A 20,893-nucleotide genomic window follows, 5' to 3' on the forward strand; every position below is an offset into this window, starting at 1 on the left:
AAGTTGTATTCTAGTGAATAAACGGAGTAATGGTCCAAAAACCAAACTTTTCTGTTTTGTTTTGTTTTTCTTTTTGGATCCAAAAGACATCATTGAGAGGTCACATTGGATGGTAAGGCATTTGTCCTTGTGCGCTAGTGCATCACGTTTTAGAAGTATCTCTTCCCACCACCACAAGCAACTTTGTGGTAAAAATTTGAAGGCACAAATTTTGTAAATCAAGTGAAAAAAGAAGTCAAAAAAATCCCAAAACATTCACAAGACGTGTAAAGTGGTATCCATCAAAGTTCAAAATCTTATTTGCTCTTGTTGGGTTTCGCATCTTGGATTAATTCATCTAATACCCAACGTAGAGGGGGTGCTAACATGGAGGTGCCCCCTATCAATGGGTTGCAAGGTGGGCCTTGCCCCTAATTTAGAGGGGCTCGGCCCAACCTAGAGGGGCCTAAGGGCTATGGTGTTTTCCCCTATCGATGGTTACAGGACGAGCCAAGACCCCTTGACCTAGTGAAACTTTGATTGGGTTACTTGACATTGGGATATCTGACGAAAGGTGAACATGAAATTTTAGATTTTGTGAGAAATCATTTCAAATAAAAAATTCTATACCTTTATAAGTTAGGACTATCATCATTTTAAAAAAGGGTTGGGATAGATAGACTCATGGAAGGGGAACTCATATATTCACTCATAATCCTAACCGTATAAATATGAAATCCAGTGGTTGAGAGAAGATAAGTATCTCGAGAATCCATAACATTTTGAGCGAACATATGTGTTCATTTTCCATTAGTGTACGGATCCCCACCCTTTTAAAAATGAAGAAACTTTCTCATCTCTTATCGTAGACGTAGGCTTAGTCAAACCAAGTGAATTTTGTGTTTCTTGACGATCATTAGTAGATCTAAGGAACCATGGAAGCCTCATATTTCTTTATTGTTTACTTAATGGGAAGCGTTGGGAGGCTCTAAAGAGAGTCAAAAATTGTGCCAATTTTTTTTCAATTTATGGGTTAAAAGTTTCATAATGGGCAGATTTTTTGTGAGGATGATCTCTTCCGAAACTTCTAACCCATATATTGAAAAATGTTTGATTCTCTTTTAAGGGCCTCTGAACGCTCCCCTTAATTGTTCTTTACATACATCATTAGATCTAGAGATCTGTAATCATCACAGTTCTGATATCAGACATTCCAAGATGATACAACGCTCCCAACCATGTTATTAATTAACCAAAGCGATGTACAATTTAGATTTATTGGTTCAAGTCAGTTAGATACTAAACAAGTGGAATAACTCATTGAGAAGATAAAAGCAAATGGCCAAGCAATGTTCTCTCTTAGTGTCTTTAATGCCAGAACCCCACATGAACTGTGTGTACATTCAAAACTTGGATAGTGTCAACTCTGTGACAAGCAAACCATGTACCCATCATCCATGCCGACAGATTTTTTTTTTCTGCAACGAAGACCACATGCGTTCCAACATTTCATTCCATTCTTGGCTTCATAGTACTCTTGTGATGTCTTGTTCTCTATTCTGCGTCATGTTGATATAAATAAACAGTGAAGATTGTCATGGAATGAGTATCATAATTGTAGATTTATCCGCTTAGACATTCTAAGGATGTCGGAGTGAATTCTGTCGCCACCCAGCTCTACACCCATGGCACCCGCAGCGACACGCATTATGTCCTCGATCAAAGCAACATTCCCCAAGATATCCACATGAGCCCCACTTTCCAAACCACGACCCTCGAGGAAACTGGCTGGTGGTTTGTGGTGGTACTCATGTATGTAAGTGGAAATGCCCGAAGGGTTGAACCGGGTCCTACCCCGCCAACCTTTGGCACACATGAAACCCGCGCTTAGAACGGGAACACTTTCATCTCCGTCCGCAAAGTGCACACCGCTTATCAAGCACCCACCATCACTTTCTGAGCTGTCGATCCTGAAAGGAATACTCTTGCACCTATCAGAAGGTGACAGCTTGTATAAATACGATCTTTCAGTGGGGATACCAACTCCATACATACAGTAAATCTCCATGTCTGGGGCATCAGGTAACCTGCATGCATCTCACAATGAGATTGATAAAACTAGTTTTTTTTGTAGAAAAAAGAAAAAAAGAGGAAACCTAAGGAACGACACTAAGTAAATGATCCAATTTGATGATCATAACCATCAACCATATAGAACTGCCATTTTCTTTGAGAGCTGCAATTAGCACCCCAACTTTTACTTATTTCACCTCAATCTCTAAAATTATTTTATCACACCCCAATTGAAGATTAAAACACTCTTCAAACATCATAAAGGTTTGGCTCAAATTATAATAACAAACATTACAACACCCGTTCAAACAATTTCAGTAGTTGTTTACCAGTACGATTAGGTTCAAATAAAGTTCCAAACCCAAAAAATAGAAATATAGCAAAAAAATAAAAATAAAAATAGATGAGAGAGCTTCTCTTGGCACCCCAGCTTCTACTTATTCTCAACCATTCACTTATTCTCTTTATTTTTTAGTGGGGTGCGCCAAAGGCAGCTCTTTTTCTTTTGACTGTCAAAAGCAATTCAAACAATTAGATGGCTAGGATCATTGGATTGAGCTGATTCGTGCAAGATATATACCATATGGGACTCATTTAATGGGTGCGTTAGATTTCGCCATAGAATTTATTTTGTGTTTATTGTAATGTAAAGGAATGTTTTTCCTTACTTCGTCTCCAGTGGATTAGACCAGTACTTGTAATGGGAGTACTTCGGATCATCCAGATTTTCGGCTATACCATGGGAGAACTGGCCCTCGGCACGATTCATCAACTTCGGGGCTACAAAGCGGAGTAAATCAATAAGGGTTGTAGATGTGTAAGCTTTGTTTTCTGCAATCGCCTGAATGCTTTCCTTGCTCATCTCATCATATTCAGTCCACAAACCTCCACAAGATGAGTTAGGCTTAGGGTTGGACTTGGAATGACCCCGGGAAAGTCCCTGTTGAAGTCTGATTAGCCAACCCAATGGAGAAAAGAAAGAAACAAGAACCATACTGACTAAATTAAGCTGGTAACGTAGACCGTATGTAACATTGAAGACATGAATCTAAATCGTAGAAGTCATTTAAAAAGTCAGGTGTTGTGTGAAAGCGTGCAACAAATAAAACGAATAACAAACAAGAAATTAAATGCAAACGAAATAGAGAAAAAAACATAAATGAGAAGACATGATTTATGTGGTTCAGCAAGATACCTACGTCCACGGGCAGCGATGATCAATCCACTATCTTCAACGAGATTTTACAAAGTTCATCAGAAATCCCAGTCGCCTATTACACCTATTATCACTCTCTCTCCCTGGCACCTCTCTCTTAATCATTAAGAATGAACCCTAAAAATACCCTTTATATACTTAGGGTTATAAAGAGCAGAAAACAGGTTAAATCAAAACCCAAACCAAATGGGTCCAAATTTTCAGCAATCATCAAGAATCCGGATTGAATTCAGGACAATTCTCCAACATCGGGTGTGTGCTAGGAATTCTCATTATCTCATCAAAGCCCATGTCGTTACAACCTTGCATTTTTTTTTACTAGTTAAGGGCATGGATACACTCTTTACCTGTTTGTAATTCAGATGAAATTTGAAAGAAAGGTTTCTATCTACTGTAAAATAGATCTTACTTGAAGAAACAATAATACATAATCTATATCAATTTCCTAGAAATAAATATCTTTAAAAGGGCAGAATTGTAGAATGTAATTTGGTCTTCGTTTTGATGGTTGAGCTTTACCTTTCTAAAAGCCAGTTCTTTCTATTTCAGATGTCCTTAACGATATCTCAATATATGTTAAAGAGCTGATAAACAGTTTAGGACTCGTTCTGTTTTCCACATTATAACGTGGTGATATATATAGGCATTTAACTGATACAAATAAAATAAAGGCCGTTACAAATAATGAAATGATGTTTCGAAAAAAAAAAAAGGTTAAAAATTACCACTTTTATTACCGTTATTTTCAAATCAAAATTCATTTTAAAGCATGTCGTAGGAAAATGTAATGCTTCGTATTACCCAGATAATTAAATTCTCAAAAAGGCCCGATAAAACCATTGTTAAACTGTCAACATTTCTACTTAAAGAAATGGAGTTCCTAGTTAAAAGAAACCAGTCAAAACAGTATTCTTTTTTGTAGAAGAACAAGAAGTCGAGGTCTGCGAGACAACCTAAACAATTTATACCTTTCTATAAAAGATAAAGTGACGACCCTTTAAAGTGGTCAATATTGTTTGTGTAATAGATCTAAAATCAGATTTATACTCAAAGGTGAATAAATTAAATCTAATTTAGATTTACCTTTAGAAAGATCCCTTGATTTTGAATTCTTTCAATCAATCTATGTACGATCAAGCACGTAGATGACTGACGAAATTCTGTAATAAAAATAAAAGAGAGATTGACTAATATGCTACAATTTCAGATCAAGGCACAAGCTTTGCTCGTCCTTGAGGTGAGATTCACCCTCATTACTTCTAGAATCTATGCCCTAGGGATATTGGCAATCATTTCCCAGGATTCAATGATGTACCTCTCAATCAAGTGGGACTGTTTTATTGTGTTTCCAGTGATTTAACAGACAAGGGAACGACAATTTATTGAATTTGAAATGCTACAAACACCTAGAGGTGTGCCTTCTTCTATAAATAAAAATAAAAAATAAAAAACTAGGGGTGCACTCCTTTAATTGAGTTCAACAAACAAAACCCATTTCCTAGGGGCATGACTCTTTATAAAAACTGGATCAATTTTCTAGAAACATGACTCTTAATGATAACTGAACAAACAAGGGAAATCCCATTGAACCAACTTTCACGTTGACAGCTAACCACCTTGCCTGCATGGCACAAAAAAAAAAAAAAACTACACAAAGCACACGTATGGGCCCAAGACCAGCGTCTTGTGTCCCATGCCACGATGCCTAAACCTGAGCCTAAGACCGGCCCAACAGGCGTGCATAGTTTTCATTGTCCTTATCTTATCTCTACCCAAAGATGGTGAAGATGACATTTATAATTTCAAAGATCTCTCTAAACTTGAGCAATGTGGGATTATCCAAAAAGGGGGAAAGTACCATGAAACACAAAATGTGCAAGTAGCTACTTTAGAGCAAAATATTATTGTTCAATCTAAGTTATATTCAAAACTATATACATGAATTGATAAACTACATGGAGAATAACACCATTCAATAATGTTTTTCCCCAGTGGCAGTCCCACACCTCATTAAAAGTGGATCCAAACAGACCCACGAGAAAACTAATTTAAAAACAAAAAAATGAAATTTAGCAAACAATCCTCCACATAAATAAAATAACTAATGGTGTACAATTAGAGAAGTAGTGCATGGGTAAAGGTGCCTTTCAACTTGAACCTTTACTTGGTTTAGGTTCATTGGATGTACTAGTTGTCCAGGGAATTATCGTCTTGAACTGTCCAACTTTTTTATTTTACACCTAAACAATGAGCCACACACATAACTCTTCCAACCATTAATTAGTTCCTACAATTAATTATCATAAGCACTGTAAGTTGTAACGCTGATTTACCAGCACTAGTAGCATAATCACTCGTATAAAACAACAGCTATGAATGAAAAGCAAATACCTTGGAATCGAACACCTTAAGCTCAGAAGATGGTAACTGTGATGCCGCCTTCCCAAAAGATATTATCCTTCCGTATCGTACAGGGTCCTCTACATCGAAACCTAGCTTTCCATCACTTGTATTAGTTGATTGGGATTGATTGACTAAAGAGGCCTGCAAATATTTTTTCTTTGATGGGTCACATTTGTAACCTTCTTCAGGAGACCAATCGAAGTTACCCCAAATCGCCTCTCCTCCTTTTGGCACCAAGGATACGACAGAGTCCCAAGTGCGAGATACCCGCATCATGTGCGCTATAGTTTGAAGCCCGAGAATATCAGAATCGAAAACTCCAGGAGCCATAGCCCTGCAAAACATACCAAATATATAAAACCAGTTCACTTAAGTGCATAATGCTAACTATAAAACATCTTAAGTTGTATTCTTTAAAGCACACGATACATAGGTTTGTAAGGTGCAGATGAACGAAATTCATCATCATAGCCTTATGGCTCAAAAAATCTTCCTCCATTCAATTTTCTAAAGTATTGTCTTTTGTCAATTCTTATGTGTCCATATCCAATCTCACTATCTCAATCCACGTTCCTTTTTGTCTTCCTCTGCTAACCAACCAACTACTTCAAAAGACTGATATGTCGGAGAGGGGGAGAACTATGAATATAAGTCACATGTCTTAACTAGGGTATGACACACTAGAGAGTGGAGGAAAATATGCACTCAACACACCCCCTCACCCATACGGGTGGAAAGAATTGAACCCGTGACCTATATGAACCTAACACTCTAATACCATAACCAACCAACTACTCCAAAAGACCAATATGTTGGAGAAGGGGAGAACTATGAATATAAGAGGTTCACGGGGCTTAGCTGGGGTATGACGCACCCGAGAGTGGAGGAAAAATACACACTTAACATCCTCTCACCCTTTTTAGAACCTTCAACTTGTATATGCGTTCTAACATCTAACCGGGGTTGAAAGCAAACCTTCAAAGCACAACTAAACAATCTCCATTCAACTGTATTGAATCACGTCATTCTCTCCACATTCATCAAATGCAACTTGAACCACCTAAGGTTTGGGAATCTGTTAATGTAGGGAAAGATGAGAAAGACTAACCTGGCAAAAGCAATATCTTTGCCCTCCCCAGAAAGTATGCTACTTACTGCCCTGGGGACACCAAGGAATGCTGGCCCAATGTTCATGATTGCTTTGATGTGCTTGGCGCACCACCCTGGTCCACCACCACCTCCCAAAGGAGGGTCCACTTCGACCCATTTAAGAAAATGGAGGAAATAAATCACACCCATTGAATGTGGCACCACCACCACCTTCTTATACCCATTAGTTACAAACATAAGTTCAATTTTACTCTTTAATCTACTGAGGGCCTGATCACGAACCTGTTCGTACAAATAAAAATTCCAATAAACGCGATTATAATTAAACATAACAACTGGAGAACAATAAAGCAATTAAGTACCTACATTATCAATTAGATGGCTTAAAATACTGATTTACAGAACAAAGTTAAAAAGTACCCAACAATTATGAACCAAAGCCATAAATTGGGTTAAAGAAGCTTAATTTACTTCAGTATTCTGAAATGAGAGCCTCCAATCATAAGCAGCCATGTGCAAATTCTTCCCCTCGTACCCAATTTGCGCTAAGTTCTCAATCAAAACTGCCCAAACAAAGTACCCGGGAGCGAAATAGTCCGCCGCAACCAACCCGGGAACGGCTCGAACACGAATCCCGGGTGGGTCAAGCCCTGTTTCATTGTCTAGAGACATGTGTTCTAACCAACATAAAGGCCTGAATTTGAAGATAAATTTCACAATTGAGATCAAAATTTTATAAACCCAAACAAATTAGAATAGAAATACAGAAATTTCCCAACTTGAAAACTGAAAATTGGAATCCAAACCTCTTGAAGAGTTCGACGAAACTACCACCCCAAACCCGCTTTCGAAAGAGACCCTCTGCACAGGGTCTCCCCTCCCATAACTCCAATCCACCAGTAACAATTCCCGGAACCAAAACAACTGGATGAAGAGCTGTTAATCCTTCTCTCTTGAGCTTAGCTCCTGCCGATTCGGGCACTCGAAAGCCAGGCAGAGTTGTAGGTAGAGAGTGGAAGAGAACCAAAAGAACCCACCATGTTGTAGACATGTACCCAATAATCGAACAACACCCATCCACACATCTCCACGTTTTAGATTGTTTCCTCTCCTTTCTGTCCTTCTTCTTATTGTTGTCGTTGTTCTCTATTGATAAAGCTTCAAAAACAGAAGCAACATTGCCACACTCGTCTTTCTTTGTAGGTTTGGGTGTTTTAAAGGAATCAAAACCCAAAGAAGAACACTTTACAGGCTCAACATAACAAAGCTTACGAAACCGAAGAATTGAAGCCATACCCAGTTAAAATTTGAGCTCATAATCTAAGAAGAGAAGCTAAAAACTTGGGAGAAGAGGCGTGGAGTCTTATAGTGTTGTTAGTAGCCGTTACTCAAGAACACGTGGTGAAGAACAAAATTGGCAGTATGGGTGCCATTATGAAAACGAGCATTTTTGAGAAATGTTTTCGATGAAACCAAAGGACAGAACTAAAACCATGAAGGACACTCTCGTCAAAAGGTCTTTCTGCTCTCCACCATGCAGACCTTTTGGACTGGCATCACTCCCCATGGCTCGACACGAGGTGTCAACTTCGGAATAAAAAAGGTTGGTGTGGGTAATTTTTTAGCTACCCTCCTGAACTTTCAAAATGATGACATGCCCCCTTGACTTCGGCCTTCTAGAAGAGACCAATGAAAATAATCAAAATGCCCTTATCTTCCAAAGTCCTTGTAGGCTTGATGTTACGGAATTTATTTTCAAGGGAATACAAATTCTTAAGAAAATGAACATGAGAAAAGGAATTTCATTGAAAAAAATATTCCACCATTTAATTGCACCTAAAAAATTATTTGTAATATAATTAAAATCTCGACCAGGTCAACTCGATTGGATTGGATTGGATTTCAAGGTGACATGATCCCAAAATTTGATGGAACCAGCTTACAAAAGTAAACTTGGCAAATTATAGTGTCAGCTCGATTGACTTTATATAATGTTTTAGTGGCCATAGTCACAAGAGTCGTGATTTTCTGAGCCCTTAAATAATAAAAATTAATCTCCTCACCCTATAAATATCTTTATTTTATAATATTCCATCACTTTTCTATCTTAATTTCCCCTTAGGCCATAAAACATGCAAAGTGCTGATTTTGTGACTCAACCTGATAGAATAACTCAAAAACTCATTGATGCAACAGGTGAAAGAACCGGAGATTTTTTCCCTTGAGATACACAATTGCACATGTTTTATGGGGATATGCAATTGTGCATTCCAATGGAAAAAATCTATTGTTCTAGAAAGATACACGTTAGGTGAGTTTTTGAGTTAACCTGTCAGGTTGAGCTACAAAATCATTACACTTGATTTAAATAGTTGAAATGAATCATTTAATTGAGTATATATTAAAAAATTTAACTCTTACGATCAAACACCTACCAGTCCATCAATTGGAAATTTGTTTTTATTATTATGATACATTAATCTGGATTTAATTGTAGTGTATATGAAAAATACACTTATTTTAGAACACACTAAAATATATTATTTTTATAGTAATTGAAATTTTTTCCATGTTTTTTCTTTTTAAAAGTACCTGAATCAACTGAACTGACCTCTTGTCAAATAATAACTAAATCTGAATTTTATTACTATGTTAGTAGCAACAAATAATAAATATAATAGAATTTAAAATATTAAAATTTATTATTTAAATATTTATAAATTTTACTTATTTGATTTGACTCACTCGAATTGACTCACAAGTTGCCACGTTAATTCATCTCGTTAGACTTTGAGTTGAGTTTTAAAACTATATAATATTTTAGGTTTGAGGGTAGAGATATTCCTGAGTGAATAATATTAGGAGGTGGAAAAATAATTTTCCTAGTGAATGGGATTGGTATCCATTTTCCTTCCGCGGTAGAAACTCACTTTTATGTTTCAAATAAAATGATGAATTCCAATAAAGATACATAATCAACCGTCTAAAAATCTCATTTTTCAAGAAAATACATTTTCTCACCCATTTTACATATGCAACCAAACATACCCCATGGTTATTATTTTTAACCTAACCGGCCTCACCTACATACTTTTTTAGGAGAAAAATCTTCTAAAAAATCCATGATTTTTCTCCTAAAAATATTATCCTTTTTTTCTTATTAGGTATGTGAAATTAGTGATGAGTAATTAGTAGGAGAATGTGAATTTTGAACTTACACTACAAGAAAAATTAGCTAATACAACCACTTTTTGTGACGGTCAAAGTTTGACCGTCGTTATATAAGATTTATTTCGCTCAAAATCACTAACTCTATTAACTCACTCACTCACTCTCGCTGTACTCACTCACTCACTCTTCGTTTTCTCTGTCTCTCGTCTCAAACGAATCTCACTCTCTCTCTCTCTCGTCTGCAAATCGAAAACGAAGCCTCACTCTCTCTTGTCTGCAAATCGAAAACGAAGCCTCACTTTCTCTCGTCTGCAAATAGAAAACGAAGCATCTGTTTCTCTCTCATCTCATACTCGACAGATCTGTCTCTGTCGATCTCTCTCTGCCTCTCTGCCTCTCTACTTCTCTATCGATCTCTCGCTCTCTTGATCTCTCAAATGCGTGAGGGTTCAACTAAACAGATCCGATCTGATTTCGACCTCGAAAATTTAGGTATGTTTTTATACATATTTTGTTAATTTTTTTCTTCAGTCGATCCCTAAACCCTAGATTTTTCTGCATATTTTGTTTTCCTGCATATTTTGTTGATTTTTCTGTATAATCTTAATTTCTATATGGTTGATTTAAATTTTGGTTTGATTTCAAACCAAAATCCCAATTTCTATGATTTTAATTCAATTTTTGGTTTAATTTCAAGTCAAGACACTAATTTCTCATTTTTATAGCTAACTAATATTCAATTGAACAAAATCAGATTTCAGGAGACCGTCACTCCCCAATTCTACTTATCAAATCTGAGAACTCACTCAGATTATCAAGTTTACTCTCAGATCTGTATTAATTTTTTTATTTGCTTTAAGTTCAGATTAACTAAGCTTGTATGTAATGGGTGGAGGGAATAAATTTGAAGTAAGTTTCATTTTGTAAAAGATTTTTGTGCTAATTTTGTAGGTTTAAGACATTATATGGTCCTTAATATTTACGATTTCATTAGGAGTCGAAGAGATTACCTAGCCTCTCTACTAGAACCAGAACCACATGCTAGTGGTTGGCTGTATTCTAAGATTTTAGAGAAATTTTTAGGTGAGGCTAAATCTTGTTCTTGGAGTCTTTGACACACTCCTTGGTAAATTAAATCTGGGTCCATCGTAGATTATGCATCATAAATCTTAAGTTTTTTGATAGAATCAACCATGCCACCTCACACAATTTTCCTATTCTTATTGTATCCTAAAATCTGTTAGTATGACATTCTTGAACTTCCTAGGGACAACCAATAAGCCTTAAAAGCTCTCAAACTCTCTCTATACCCATCAAATTCTCTGGAAACGGAATATCATATCATAATTTGTGAAGCATTCAGAGCTCGAAAATCCCTAGCCCATGTCCAAATACTATTGTTCGAGGAGGCACACGATCTTATTTGAACTCATAATATCTTCTATTCTTCTTCTCAGTATTTTCGAGGTTTCCAATTAAGTCATATGTTCTTCTTTGTTAATTTCTTGTATATTATCTTAGTTACATTAATCATCTGTCTTTCATTTCTTTTGAATCATGTAATTAGATTTCTTTGCTTAATTACTTTGTAAGTTGCATAATTTACTTATATTGATAGTTTCGAATTTTGATTTTCAATTCCTCTTCTTTGATTTTTGCGATTTCCTGACTTTTTAATATAAGCTTCTTGCACGTATGATGAATCTGTTTGGAATGATCTTCATGATGTAATATTGTACAAATCTCATGCGTTGTTTTGGGTAAATTCATTCATGAAATTTGGAGAATTTTGTTATTATGGTGAATGGTGCTACTCCAATTTTCTTTAAACTCTGTGTCAAGATGATGTCGCAAAACGCCAAACAGAGTGCAAATTCTCCCTTGGGCCTTCGAAAGCAAAACAGTTTTGGGCCCACTGACCATGTGAATGTGTTTGCACACTTGTTTACGACCATACACACCAAAATCAGCTTTGATATGTTGGCTAGAAATCATCCATGAACCCATTACAAGTTGGATTAAGCTTAGCCTCAGCTGCATGTATGCCTGGCTAGCATTAGACATGTCTGTCCTAAGTCTGGCCATTAACACACCCCTAGTTTCCCAATTTTCAAATATTTTTCCTAACTTTTCAGACAACTTCTTTTATTTGTAACACAAATAACAAACCTGCCATTTGAAAATTGTGAGGTATATGTATAAGTAGAATGATATTATAATTATTCCATAGTGACCAAGCTGAGTTTGAGAATAATTTAGCAAGGAAAAAATTGGCAAAAGCCAAGAAAATCAGGAAAACATTGAATAAATTAAAAAGTAAAAATATTTTTTAAACTATAAAAAAATAATATGTATTTATATATTAAATTATAAATAACACTTAAAAATGCTATAAAAAAATGTGATTTATTCAATAACTATTAAAATCATGATTTAATCATACTTTTTTTTTTTTTTTAAATCGTAGATTTTTGTTATTATGAATTCTTCAGACAGCGTTTTATTAGATGTCACTTAAATTTGGTTTGGGTTATTTTGAAATACCCTTTCAATTTGTTGCGAGTTAGATACCATGCTTTTTCAAATTGATGACATGAATGAATTTAACTAAATTCATTCATGGTTGGGGCTCTTGAAACCTGATCCATCGATAGGAACTGATAAAAATTAATAACTAAAATCAGTTTAGGATTTCAATTTTTGGAAGACCTTTAATAATTGCAGGTTGAGTCACTTGTCAACCTTTTCAATCAGATATATGCCTTTCCCCATCCCTTTTAAAGGGAGATAATTGGGTTTGATAGCGAATTTGTGATGTTTCCTTCTTGGTGAAATTATTTTATTAGTCCCAGGTTCATAACATCCCATCATATACTTTTCATTGATATTTAGGGTACTTGGACCCCATTTAAGGTGACATTTTCCTATTCGGTCGATTGTCCTAGATAGGATCTTGACCGCAACAATCTTACGTCTCGTACCATGACCTTTGTGATTGTTTTTTTAATAAGGTGGGGGTATCCTACATCTTTTGGGATGTAGACTAATCTATGCAGTTGCACTCATCCAAGTTGGTAAGTTTTACTTACCATGTGTTTTTGGTTTAAAGGTGACATTGCTGTGAAGCGGATATGCCGATAGATAAAAGTTGGATTCAGTTGCCTAGAGATACCCCTGAGTATGAAGCAGGAGTTATTAAGTTCTTGAATTTTGCATTTTCTCATTCAAGGTTCGATAATGCTAGCATTTGCATCTATTAGGAGCACAATGTGTCGTGTGGTTGAAACTTGAAACCAATCATTTTCTTTCCCCTTCTGACATTATGATTTGATTTATATGAAAATATTACTTAGCATCATACTGTCACCAAATTAGTTCAAAAAAAGAAAACCCTGTTATAGGATTTAGAACATGAATGGAAACTTTTTGTGAAAATGGTTGAATCTTTTTGAAGTTGACATCTGTTTCTATGATATAGGCCTGAAAAGAAACTGTCCAATATCGATTCAGAGAATCAAGTACTTAATCAACAAGGACTAGAGAATGGTAATATTCTAAGTGGGGAAACAAAGATGATGTCGGTAAGAATATCCTATTACTTTTGAGATTTGTGCTGCATTTCGTGTTCATATTGAGGAGTTAAATTAATAAAAATTTATTGTGTCTTAGGATTTGAATCTTGTTGCATCAAATCCACGTGAGCCTAAAATTGTGCAAAAGCCACAGAAATCGCTTAAGGAGAAGCAGCAGGTATGCATGAAACACTTGGGACATATTGCTTATCCTTCGTCACATGCTCTCTGCACCTTATTCCATTTTGTATTTAAATTTCGAACGTTTGAGGGTTACTTCCTTTTAGTAATCTATTTTTTTCATTCTGCTTTGTTTATACATGAAAACCAGGACTTACTGATAAAGTGCATTTCACATGACCTGGGATTCTCGGCAACTGGCGTACCCATTGCTGCTTGTATCATATACAAATGCCTTCTTCACTGGAGATCATTTTCAGTTGAAAAAACTAGTGTGTTTGACCATATCATTAAGACAATTGGCTTAGCTATAAAGGTATCTCATAATTTTAAGATCTTTATCCTAATCGGTAAATTATGATTACAATCATCAGATATATAATACTTCAAATATACAGGATTGATTATTAAATTACATTGGTCTTTCCACCAAACTTCCATTGGTGTCAACTACTTGGTGATTATTTTCTAATCACAACATGCCATTATGTGATTTTTTTTTCTTCTATTTCTACCTCATTGAAGGGCAAGGATGATAATGGCGTATTATCCTATTGGTTGTCTAATTCATCCACTTTATTGTTGCTCTTCCAACGGACACTAAAAGCAAGTGACGCAGCAAGCTCGACTCCACAAAGGCTTAAATCAACTTCAGCTTCTTTATTTGAGAGGCTATCTCAAGTATGAGGCTGCAGGAATATGGTGAGTTATCCCCCCTCCCCCTCTCCCGGGTGTTGGTGTGTCTTTGTTGTTTCAAATGCTTGTGGTTTAACTGAGCCTATGTGATTCACTTGGCAGGTATGAACATCGGCTCATCGATGATATGGTTGCCTACGCAGTTAAGAGTGAAGGGGGATATGTTTGGGCATGCAAGAACTATGATGGAGATGTTCAGAGTGATTTCTTAGCTCAAGGTTTGTATTACTCTTTGTGCATGACCTTTTCAAATCCGTACAATACTACATAATTGTTGTATATTGTTTCTAGCAGCTTTATCTTCGCATCTCTTAGAACAAGTGTGACAGGGCCAAGATGAAATGATTTGGTTCCCAATGAGTCGTAATGATGTTTGTAAGCTGGTTCCAACACCAACGATCCATAACTTTTCAACTCTGCATCTCTCATTCGATCCAAGAATCTTCCGTACTCATTCGGTTCCCTACTGTAATCGGGTAACTGGGATCTGGTAATGGTGATCGGATCAGGAAGACCAGGAACCACAAAGACCTCCGAATCAGATTTCACCTTCTCATGAGGGACGTAAGTTTTGATGGCTAGCATCATAGAGAGAGCGAACAAACAGGTGGAGTGAAAAGCGAGATATGGTATCTGTAGCCTCATAGCAACATCAGCTGGCCAACAGTAGAACACATCGGATATGAAACAATCGGATGATCGAAATCATATGTTAAGGTTGATCATTTGGCATGAATGATCAAGTCGGTAGGGCCCAACATATGTTGTGACACATTCCAAAGCATGTAAATGACATAGTATTGTAAAACCATAGATCAGCCCCAGTGAATCCTTTTTTTCCCCCTATAGCCGACCATGGAATAAAAACAGACTACTTATGTATCATAATCTGGTAATAGAAACACAATGAATTCTAGTAGAGGGGCATTTGAGTCTTTTCATATAGGTAATTGGGGTCATGGTCATCAATTTCAAAACATAGGGGTCTCTCCAATATTCTGCAATATATGAGGGGGCTGGTGTAAAATAAAATTTTTTTTTCTTCAAAAACCTTTACAGCGACGGCCAAAAGCGTAGCTAAAGAGTTAATTAATTTTTTTAAAACGATACCCTATAGCCGTCGCTACATGTTTTTTGCTACGGTATTTGTCCCTATAGCGACGGTCACGACCGTCGCTATAGCCTTATTTTACTGTAGTGTTAGGTCGTAGTATCAATTATCAACATTCACAAACTTTAACTAACTTAGTAAATTACTTCTTAAAGTAAAATATATATTTAAAAAAAAAATCTTATTTTGTTGAGATGGTTTGCATATAAAATGAGATTGAACCTAAAATTGAAGAAATGTTAAAATTTTCTATCATAGGATTGAAAACAACAAAATTTTAAAGGAAAATTTATATAATAGAACACAACGATGAATTTCATCTCTTTATCTCCCACATAAAGAGAGGTTGAGATTTAATCTCATTACAGATCTCGGGAAATTTTTTACCTTTATTATTTTTTCTCTTATCTTCTTTTTGAAAAAGGCAAGAACATCCTTCAAACTTTATTTTCTTTCCTCTTCTACCCTATCTTTGAAAATATCCCTCTAACTTTATATACTACATTTTCTTTACTAGTCTTCCCCAAATGTTTTCAATTTTGCATGTATCTCGATGAAACTTGATGAAAATTTTTAATTTAATTTTTCAAGAACACCCCTTGAAGTATATTGCATCTTCTCTTCTATTCCTTTCCAATAATACTCTTCAATTTTATTTATTTATTTTTTTCTCCCCCTTTTTTCAAGAATACCCCACCCCCTCTAACTTCATGGCCTTTACTCTTCTACTCATTTTTCAATAATACCTATACAATTTTATTGCCTTTACTCATTTTTCAATATGCACGAGCATACTCTAGTTCATAATATTTGACAAGAGGTTGATAAAGGACATTTTGTTCATTTTCAAATCCTCTCATGAAAGACCAAAGTCAATGAGCTTATCAACAATTTAAAAACACAAGAAAATAGTTATAATTTTTTATCAAAAGTGAAAGGACATATCAAGATTATCAAACAGATAATTTTTATAGTATCTCATATTTGGATGTATATTTGACATGCCCACGATGGTTGTATGTTCTTATTTAGCCTTGCTATAAAGAGTGTTGATCCCTTTCTTTAAAATTAAAAAGACTTTATGTTCCCAGTCCTCACTTGTATCTTTCATTTTAGTGAAGTTTTGATTTAAAAGCATGCATCTAACTATATATTAGCGGATTGAGCTCGATACTAATTAACCCTAATTCAGTTCAAATTTGATGGATTGAACTTTGCCAAACACTTGCTTGCCTGATATCAAGACACTAAACTCTTAAATTTATTCGATATAGTCATATTAGCATAATGGGCTAGCAGAGCCAATTGACACCCATACTACACCTGGACAACTAGTAATTTAATTGTACCCAACGATTTTGATTTATCTTTTAAGATGTCCTTGATACTCTCATTTTCATTTTATTGTTAAAATGTAGTATTTTTTTTTTTTAACCCCAAGGATTTGCTCAATGGAAATTTCGGATCGATAAGCAATTAATGCTCATAGGTCAGAGTTTGATATCCAATATGAGTATTAATTTCTCAGGAGACACCCACGAGGGCGCACCCTCACTTCCTTGGACAAGACTATGGTCTATGGATACAAACCGATCCTCTGTCTATAGGGATACTAAGTTATCAAAAAACAAAAAAGACTCATGATGAATGCACACGATAAATCATACATGGTTGACAAGAGAATGGCACAGGACCATAGATCTTTTTCTTCGGGATACACAAGAAAAAAATATATGCAGTTTTGTTCCCTTGCACATCAGCGACGTGCAAACCACGTATGAGTTACAATGTGCATTCATCATTAGTATAAAAAAAATGTTCTTTTTCTCCATAGTCTATAGTGACAATACCCTTGTAGTCAACTATACCTTCAAGATGAATCTTCCATCATTTCTAATAGAATTTCCCAAGGGAAGTATAGAATCCATTACAAATGAAAGTGAAAATGGGTTAAAAACAATTTCTTGACTGAGGGAGGCAAGTAAAATAATAATAATAATAATAATAATAATATTTTGCTATTTTGGGCGGTAACTACAAATGCTGTATTCTTAAGGGAGGTAAGTTAAAAAAACTTTAAAAACGTGTCCTCACGTGGTATGCCATGCCTCGCGATCCTGCTTTGTACCTTTTACACCTCTCGTTTTCTTCCCTTTGTCCCGGACAAAAAACTGTTACAGCGGTTCCTATAGTAATGATTCCTTGGTACTGATAGCTTGATAACATTTTGTGGATACCATACGTGGCAGTTTATAATTTGACAATTTCCCTTGGACTTCTCCCAAGCCACTAGAGACAAAGATAGTGAAAGAATCCAAATTGGTCAAGTGGTGCCCTCAATCATCGGGACAACACACAGTTCGAGGAACACAGATATCCAAGTCTTGAGGGTGATGGAAGGCCTAATTGGAAAAAGTGTTTATTGGCACAGTTTTCTAGGTTGGAGTGGGTACAAAATTATTCCCATTTTGTTCCTTTCTGGTTCAGTAGAGATGGCTAATGCGCAGAAGTGGAGCAGCGGAGGTTTAGCTGAGAAAAAATTAATGGGTCGGATTTGGATTGGGTTGGGTATTAAAGGATCCCATGGAAGCAACTCTATGGAGGCAAATCCATACTAATGCTACGTGTTTCTTTTTAATTAGTTAAGAATTTTCCTTGGGCTTCTGGATAGCTTGTAATCAGCTCAAGATGAGTTTTTGGGTTCAACTAGCTGTCAAGTTGGGACTTGGACACGAATCCTCTATACGGATTTGTAAAATCTTGAATCAGGTACATTTGTATCCAATGGGCATTGATACAGGTTAATAGTATACTTTATAGACTATGGATAAGAGTCCCTCTAAACTTAATAAGTTAGTAAGAATTTCACCTTTAGTAAGGGCCCTTAGACTCACCCCTTGACATCCGGAAACGTGATCTGATACTCTAGGGTGATAGGGGATGGAATTTTATGAATTTTGAAATAAAAAAAAAATATTTTCTATTTTGAATTTCATTTTTATGTTTGAGAGTTACGTGGAAGTTCAATAATTGTCCATTTCAAAAACCTTGAATCTAGTTCAAAAGATTTTTTTTTTAATTTGAGATTTTCAATGAAACTTAGAGGATTGTGGTGTTGCATTTCTGATGTGTAATCCATTTCAGCAAAACAACCCTTAGTAAAGTTAAAAATCTTTCTATGTTAATAATATTTTAAAGTGGATTTTAAAATTTAGTTTCTAATTTATATTAACTACAAAATAATATTTAAACAAGCTCTTAATTCTTAGAAGTAATACATATATTAAGAGTCGTGATAATATGACTTAGGCATGTGGCATACTCGATCGACACCCCTGACATGACAGACTCAACAATCATAGATCTACTCTCCTCGGGATACAAACCAACATCTTTTAATGGGAAACCGTAGTTCTATGTCCCAAGGAGAACATATCTACGGTTTCTAAACATGTCACGTTAGGGGTGTTGATTAAATATGCCATGTGCGTAAGTCAAGTTATCATGATTCTTATATTAAAAAAGGTCAGAATCCCTTGACTCATAAAGAATGACTAATGGAAAAAAAAACACATGATCCTAACTGTTTAGATACAATATCTAACTGTTGAAATTTATCCTTGGGATAAGTATCTTTCAGATATGTATTATCAAGATACGCATAACCCTCAATTGTTGGATATTGTATCTAAACGGTTGGGATAATGTGTTTTCTCATGAGTCCACGGATCCCAATCCTATTAAAATCATGAGTAATGCTAGGGTGACATTGGGATTTATTGTGATTCTCACATTTCTGACATGGAGGTGCGCACATAATCAAATGTGCACCCCCCCCCCCGCCCCGGATTTTCCTAAAATCATTTGAGCAATCAACTGAGATTTTAAATCTCTTGCTCGATTGTCTCCAAGACTAAGATGACTGCCTTGTCATCTTTTGATATTGTACATGAGATCTATATGTAACATCAAAAATTGATAGATCAATCACATCATTATAAGGAGTTAGATTGTACTTCCACATGGGATATATCTTCGAGGGGACAAATTAAGGGTGGATACAAGCATTTTGTACTATGTACGTGTGAACCGAGAGGGATGTTTCACCAAAGCAGTCAAGTATTTTGTCCAAATTAGTTATACAGTCCCCTTTTCTAATTTTTGTTATAAGGGCTATATACCCATTTTGGTATTTACAGGGCCAATAATTTGAGCCTCATACATGACAGAATTGGTACTTTTCCGAATCTAGAATTATGACCCCAAATGAGTCGTCTCGATTTGTTTAAGTCTAGCTCGATCTTGAAGTGGATTTAAGATTTAGTTTCTAGGAGTTTTCAAAATCTTGTCAAGTCAACTCAAATATCTGTTGAGTCATTTGAAGAAGCCCATGGACCTACCTCATCCTCATAAAACCTACTTGTAAGGTGAGGATTGCCCAAGGTTTATTTATAGATAGCCCAAGGTCTTGATACCTAGACGATGTGGGACTATCACTCACACTCCCCTTTACGTGTACCGTGTCTCTTACATCCTTATGGTCACCTGCTCTAATACCATGTCTAAGCCCATGGGTCTAATTCATCCTTACAACACCGGCTAGTAAGGTGAGGATTTATATATAGCCCAAGGTCTCAATACCCTAGCGATGTGAGACTATTGTTGACATCATCGAGACAAATCACATTTAGTGGACATATCGCTCAATGAGTGATTTTAGCTCACAGCCCAACACCCGATTGACATAAAGCGCATATGACATATGTAATAGAAAGAAAAATTCTCTCTCCTACACACACATCCTTTTAATTTTAAGATTTCAAAATTTTAAAAAGGGTCGTAGAGCCCACATGGATTATCATACTAACAATCAAACACCACAGCCTTCTAGATTTCATTAAGAAAAACTCATGGTCAATTTCTTTTTTTTTTTTTTTTTCAAAAAACAAAATTTTTCAAGCTTGATCCAAGGTGTTGAAAATAGATGGCTACTAAGCACCCAAATTTTTTTTTAAAATTCCACAATGAAAAATAATATAGTTTTTTTAAAATTCATAGAATTTCGTCCTCTACAACACTGAGTTGTTAGGTCATGTTTTTGAATGCCACAAGGTGATCTAATAATATAAATTAAAAAAAAAAATTGTTTTTTTCTCCATGGGTAGGAAGAGAGAAATTTTCTCTAATGGGTGTTGCTTTGTGAGCAAAATTTTGAGTCAGAAAATCATTAGCATACCAATTTTGGTATTTAAAAAAAAAAAAAAAAAAACTAAAATGGGTAAATAATTAACTTTTTCTTAATAAATAATTGAGTCATGTTGGGGTGACATTGGATTTACTACGGTTTTTACATTTCTAACGTGGAGGTGTGCACATTACTTT

At 35.6% G+C, this 20,893-nt stretch overlaps 2 protein-coding genes across 4 annotated transcripts; one reads left to right on the forward strand and one right to left on the reverse strand.

Annotated features, from left to right (window-relative positions):
- Positions 1 to 1,171: 1,171 nt before the first annotated feature.
- LOC147395426 (Lecithin:cholesterol acyltransferase family protein) lies at positions 1,172 to 8,304 on the reverse strand. Its single transcript, XM_086451678.1, has 6 exons — positions 7,588 to 8,304; positions 7,253 to 7,475; positions 6,780 to 7,063; positions 5,660 to 6,005; positions 2,721 to 2,992; positions 1,172 to 2,066 (listed from the first exon to the last, which is right to left on the reverse strand). The coding sequence occupies exons 1-6, from the start codon at positions 8,073 to 8,075 to the stop codon at positions 1,589 to 1,591; spliced, it is 2,091 nt and encodes a 696-aa protein (XP_086307804.1). The 5' UTR covers positions 8,076 to 8,304; the 3' UTR covers positions 1,172 to 1,588.
- A 4,968-nt stretch (positions 8,305 to 13,272) lies between these two features.
- Positions 13,273 to 14,670, forward strand: LOC147395427 (myosin-17-like). 3 transcript variants are annotated; one of them, XM_086452525.1, is made up of 5 exons: positions 13,394 to 13,533; positions 13,622 to 13,702; positions 13,856 to 14,020; positions 14,230 to 14,406; positions 14,503 to 14,669. In XM_086452525.1, the coding sequence occupies exons 1-4, from the start codon at positions 13,525 to 13,527 to the stop codon at positions 14,389 to 14,391; spliced, it is 417 nt and encodes a 138-aa protein (XP_086308651.1). In that variant the 5' UTR covers positions 13,394 to 13,524; the 3' UTR covers positions 14,392 to 14,406; positions 14,503 to 14,669. The 3 variants fall into 3 exon arrangements, with proteins under 3 accessions (XP_086308653.1, XP_086308651.1, XP_086308652.1); XM_086452526.1 differs by having other exon boundaries at positions 13,404 to 13,498; positions 14,503 to 14,670; XM_086452527.1 differs by lacking the exons at positions 14,230 to 14,406; positions 14,503 to 14,669 and adding an exon at positions 14,103 to 14,209 and having other exon boundaries at positions 13,273 to 13,533.
- The last annotated feature ends 6,223 nt before the right edge of the window (positions 14,671 to 20,893 follow it).

This window comes from Akebia trifoliata, chromosome 8, assembly GCF_017979445.1.
Source record: "Akebia trifoliata isolate Shusen 1 chromosome 8, ASM1797944v1, whole genome shotgun sequence".
Taxonomy (NCBI): Eukaryota; Viridiplantae; Streptophyta; class Magnoliopsida; order Ranunculales; family Lardizabalaceae; genus Akebia; species Akebia trifoliata.

Coding starts and splice junctions, on each gene's coding strand:
- LOC147395426 (XM_086451678.1), bottom strand. CDS start 8,075: ATGGCTTCAATTCTTCGGTTTCGTAAGCTTTGTTATGTTGAGCCTGTA. Junction 7,064..7,252: donor TCTCATTTCAGAATACTGAA/GTAAATTAAGCT, acceptor TTGTACGAACAG/GTTCGTGATCAGGCCCTCAG. Junction 2,993..5,659: donor TTAAGGTGTTCGATTCCAAG/GTATTTGCTTTT, acceptor AGACTTCAACAG/GGACTTTCCCGGGGTCATTC.
- LOC147395427 (XM_086452525.1), top strand. Junction 13,703..13,855: donor CGCTTAAGGAGAAGCAGCAG/GTATGCATGAAA, acceptor CATGAAAACCAG/GACTTACTGATAAAGTGCAT. Junction 14,021..14,229: donor CAATTGGCTTAGCTATAAAG/GTATCTCATAAT, acceptor ACCTCATTGAAG/GGCAAGGATGATAATGGCGT.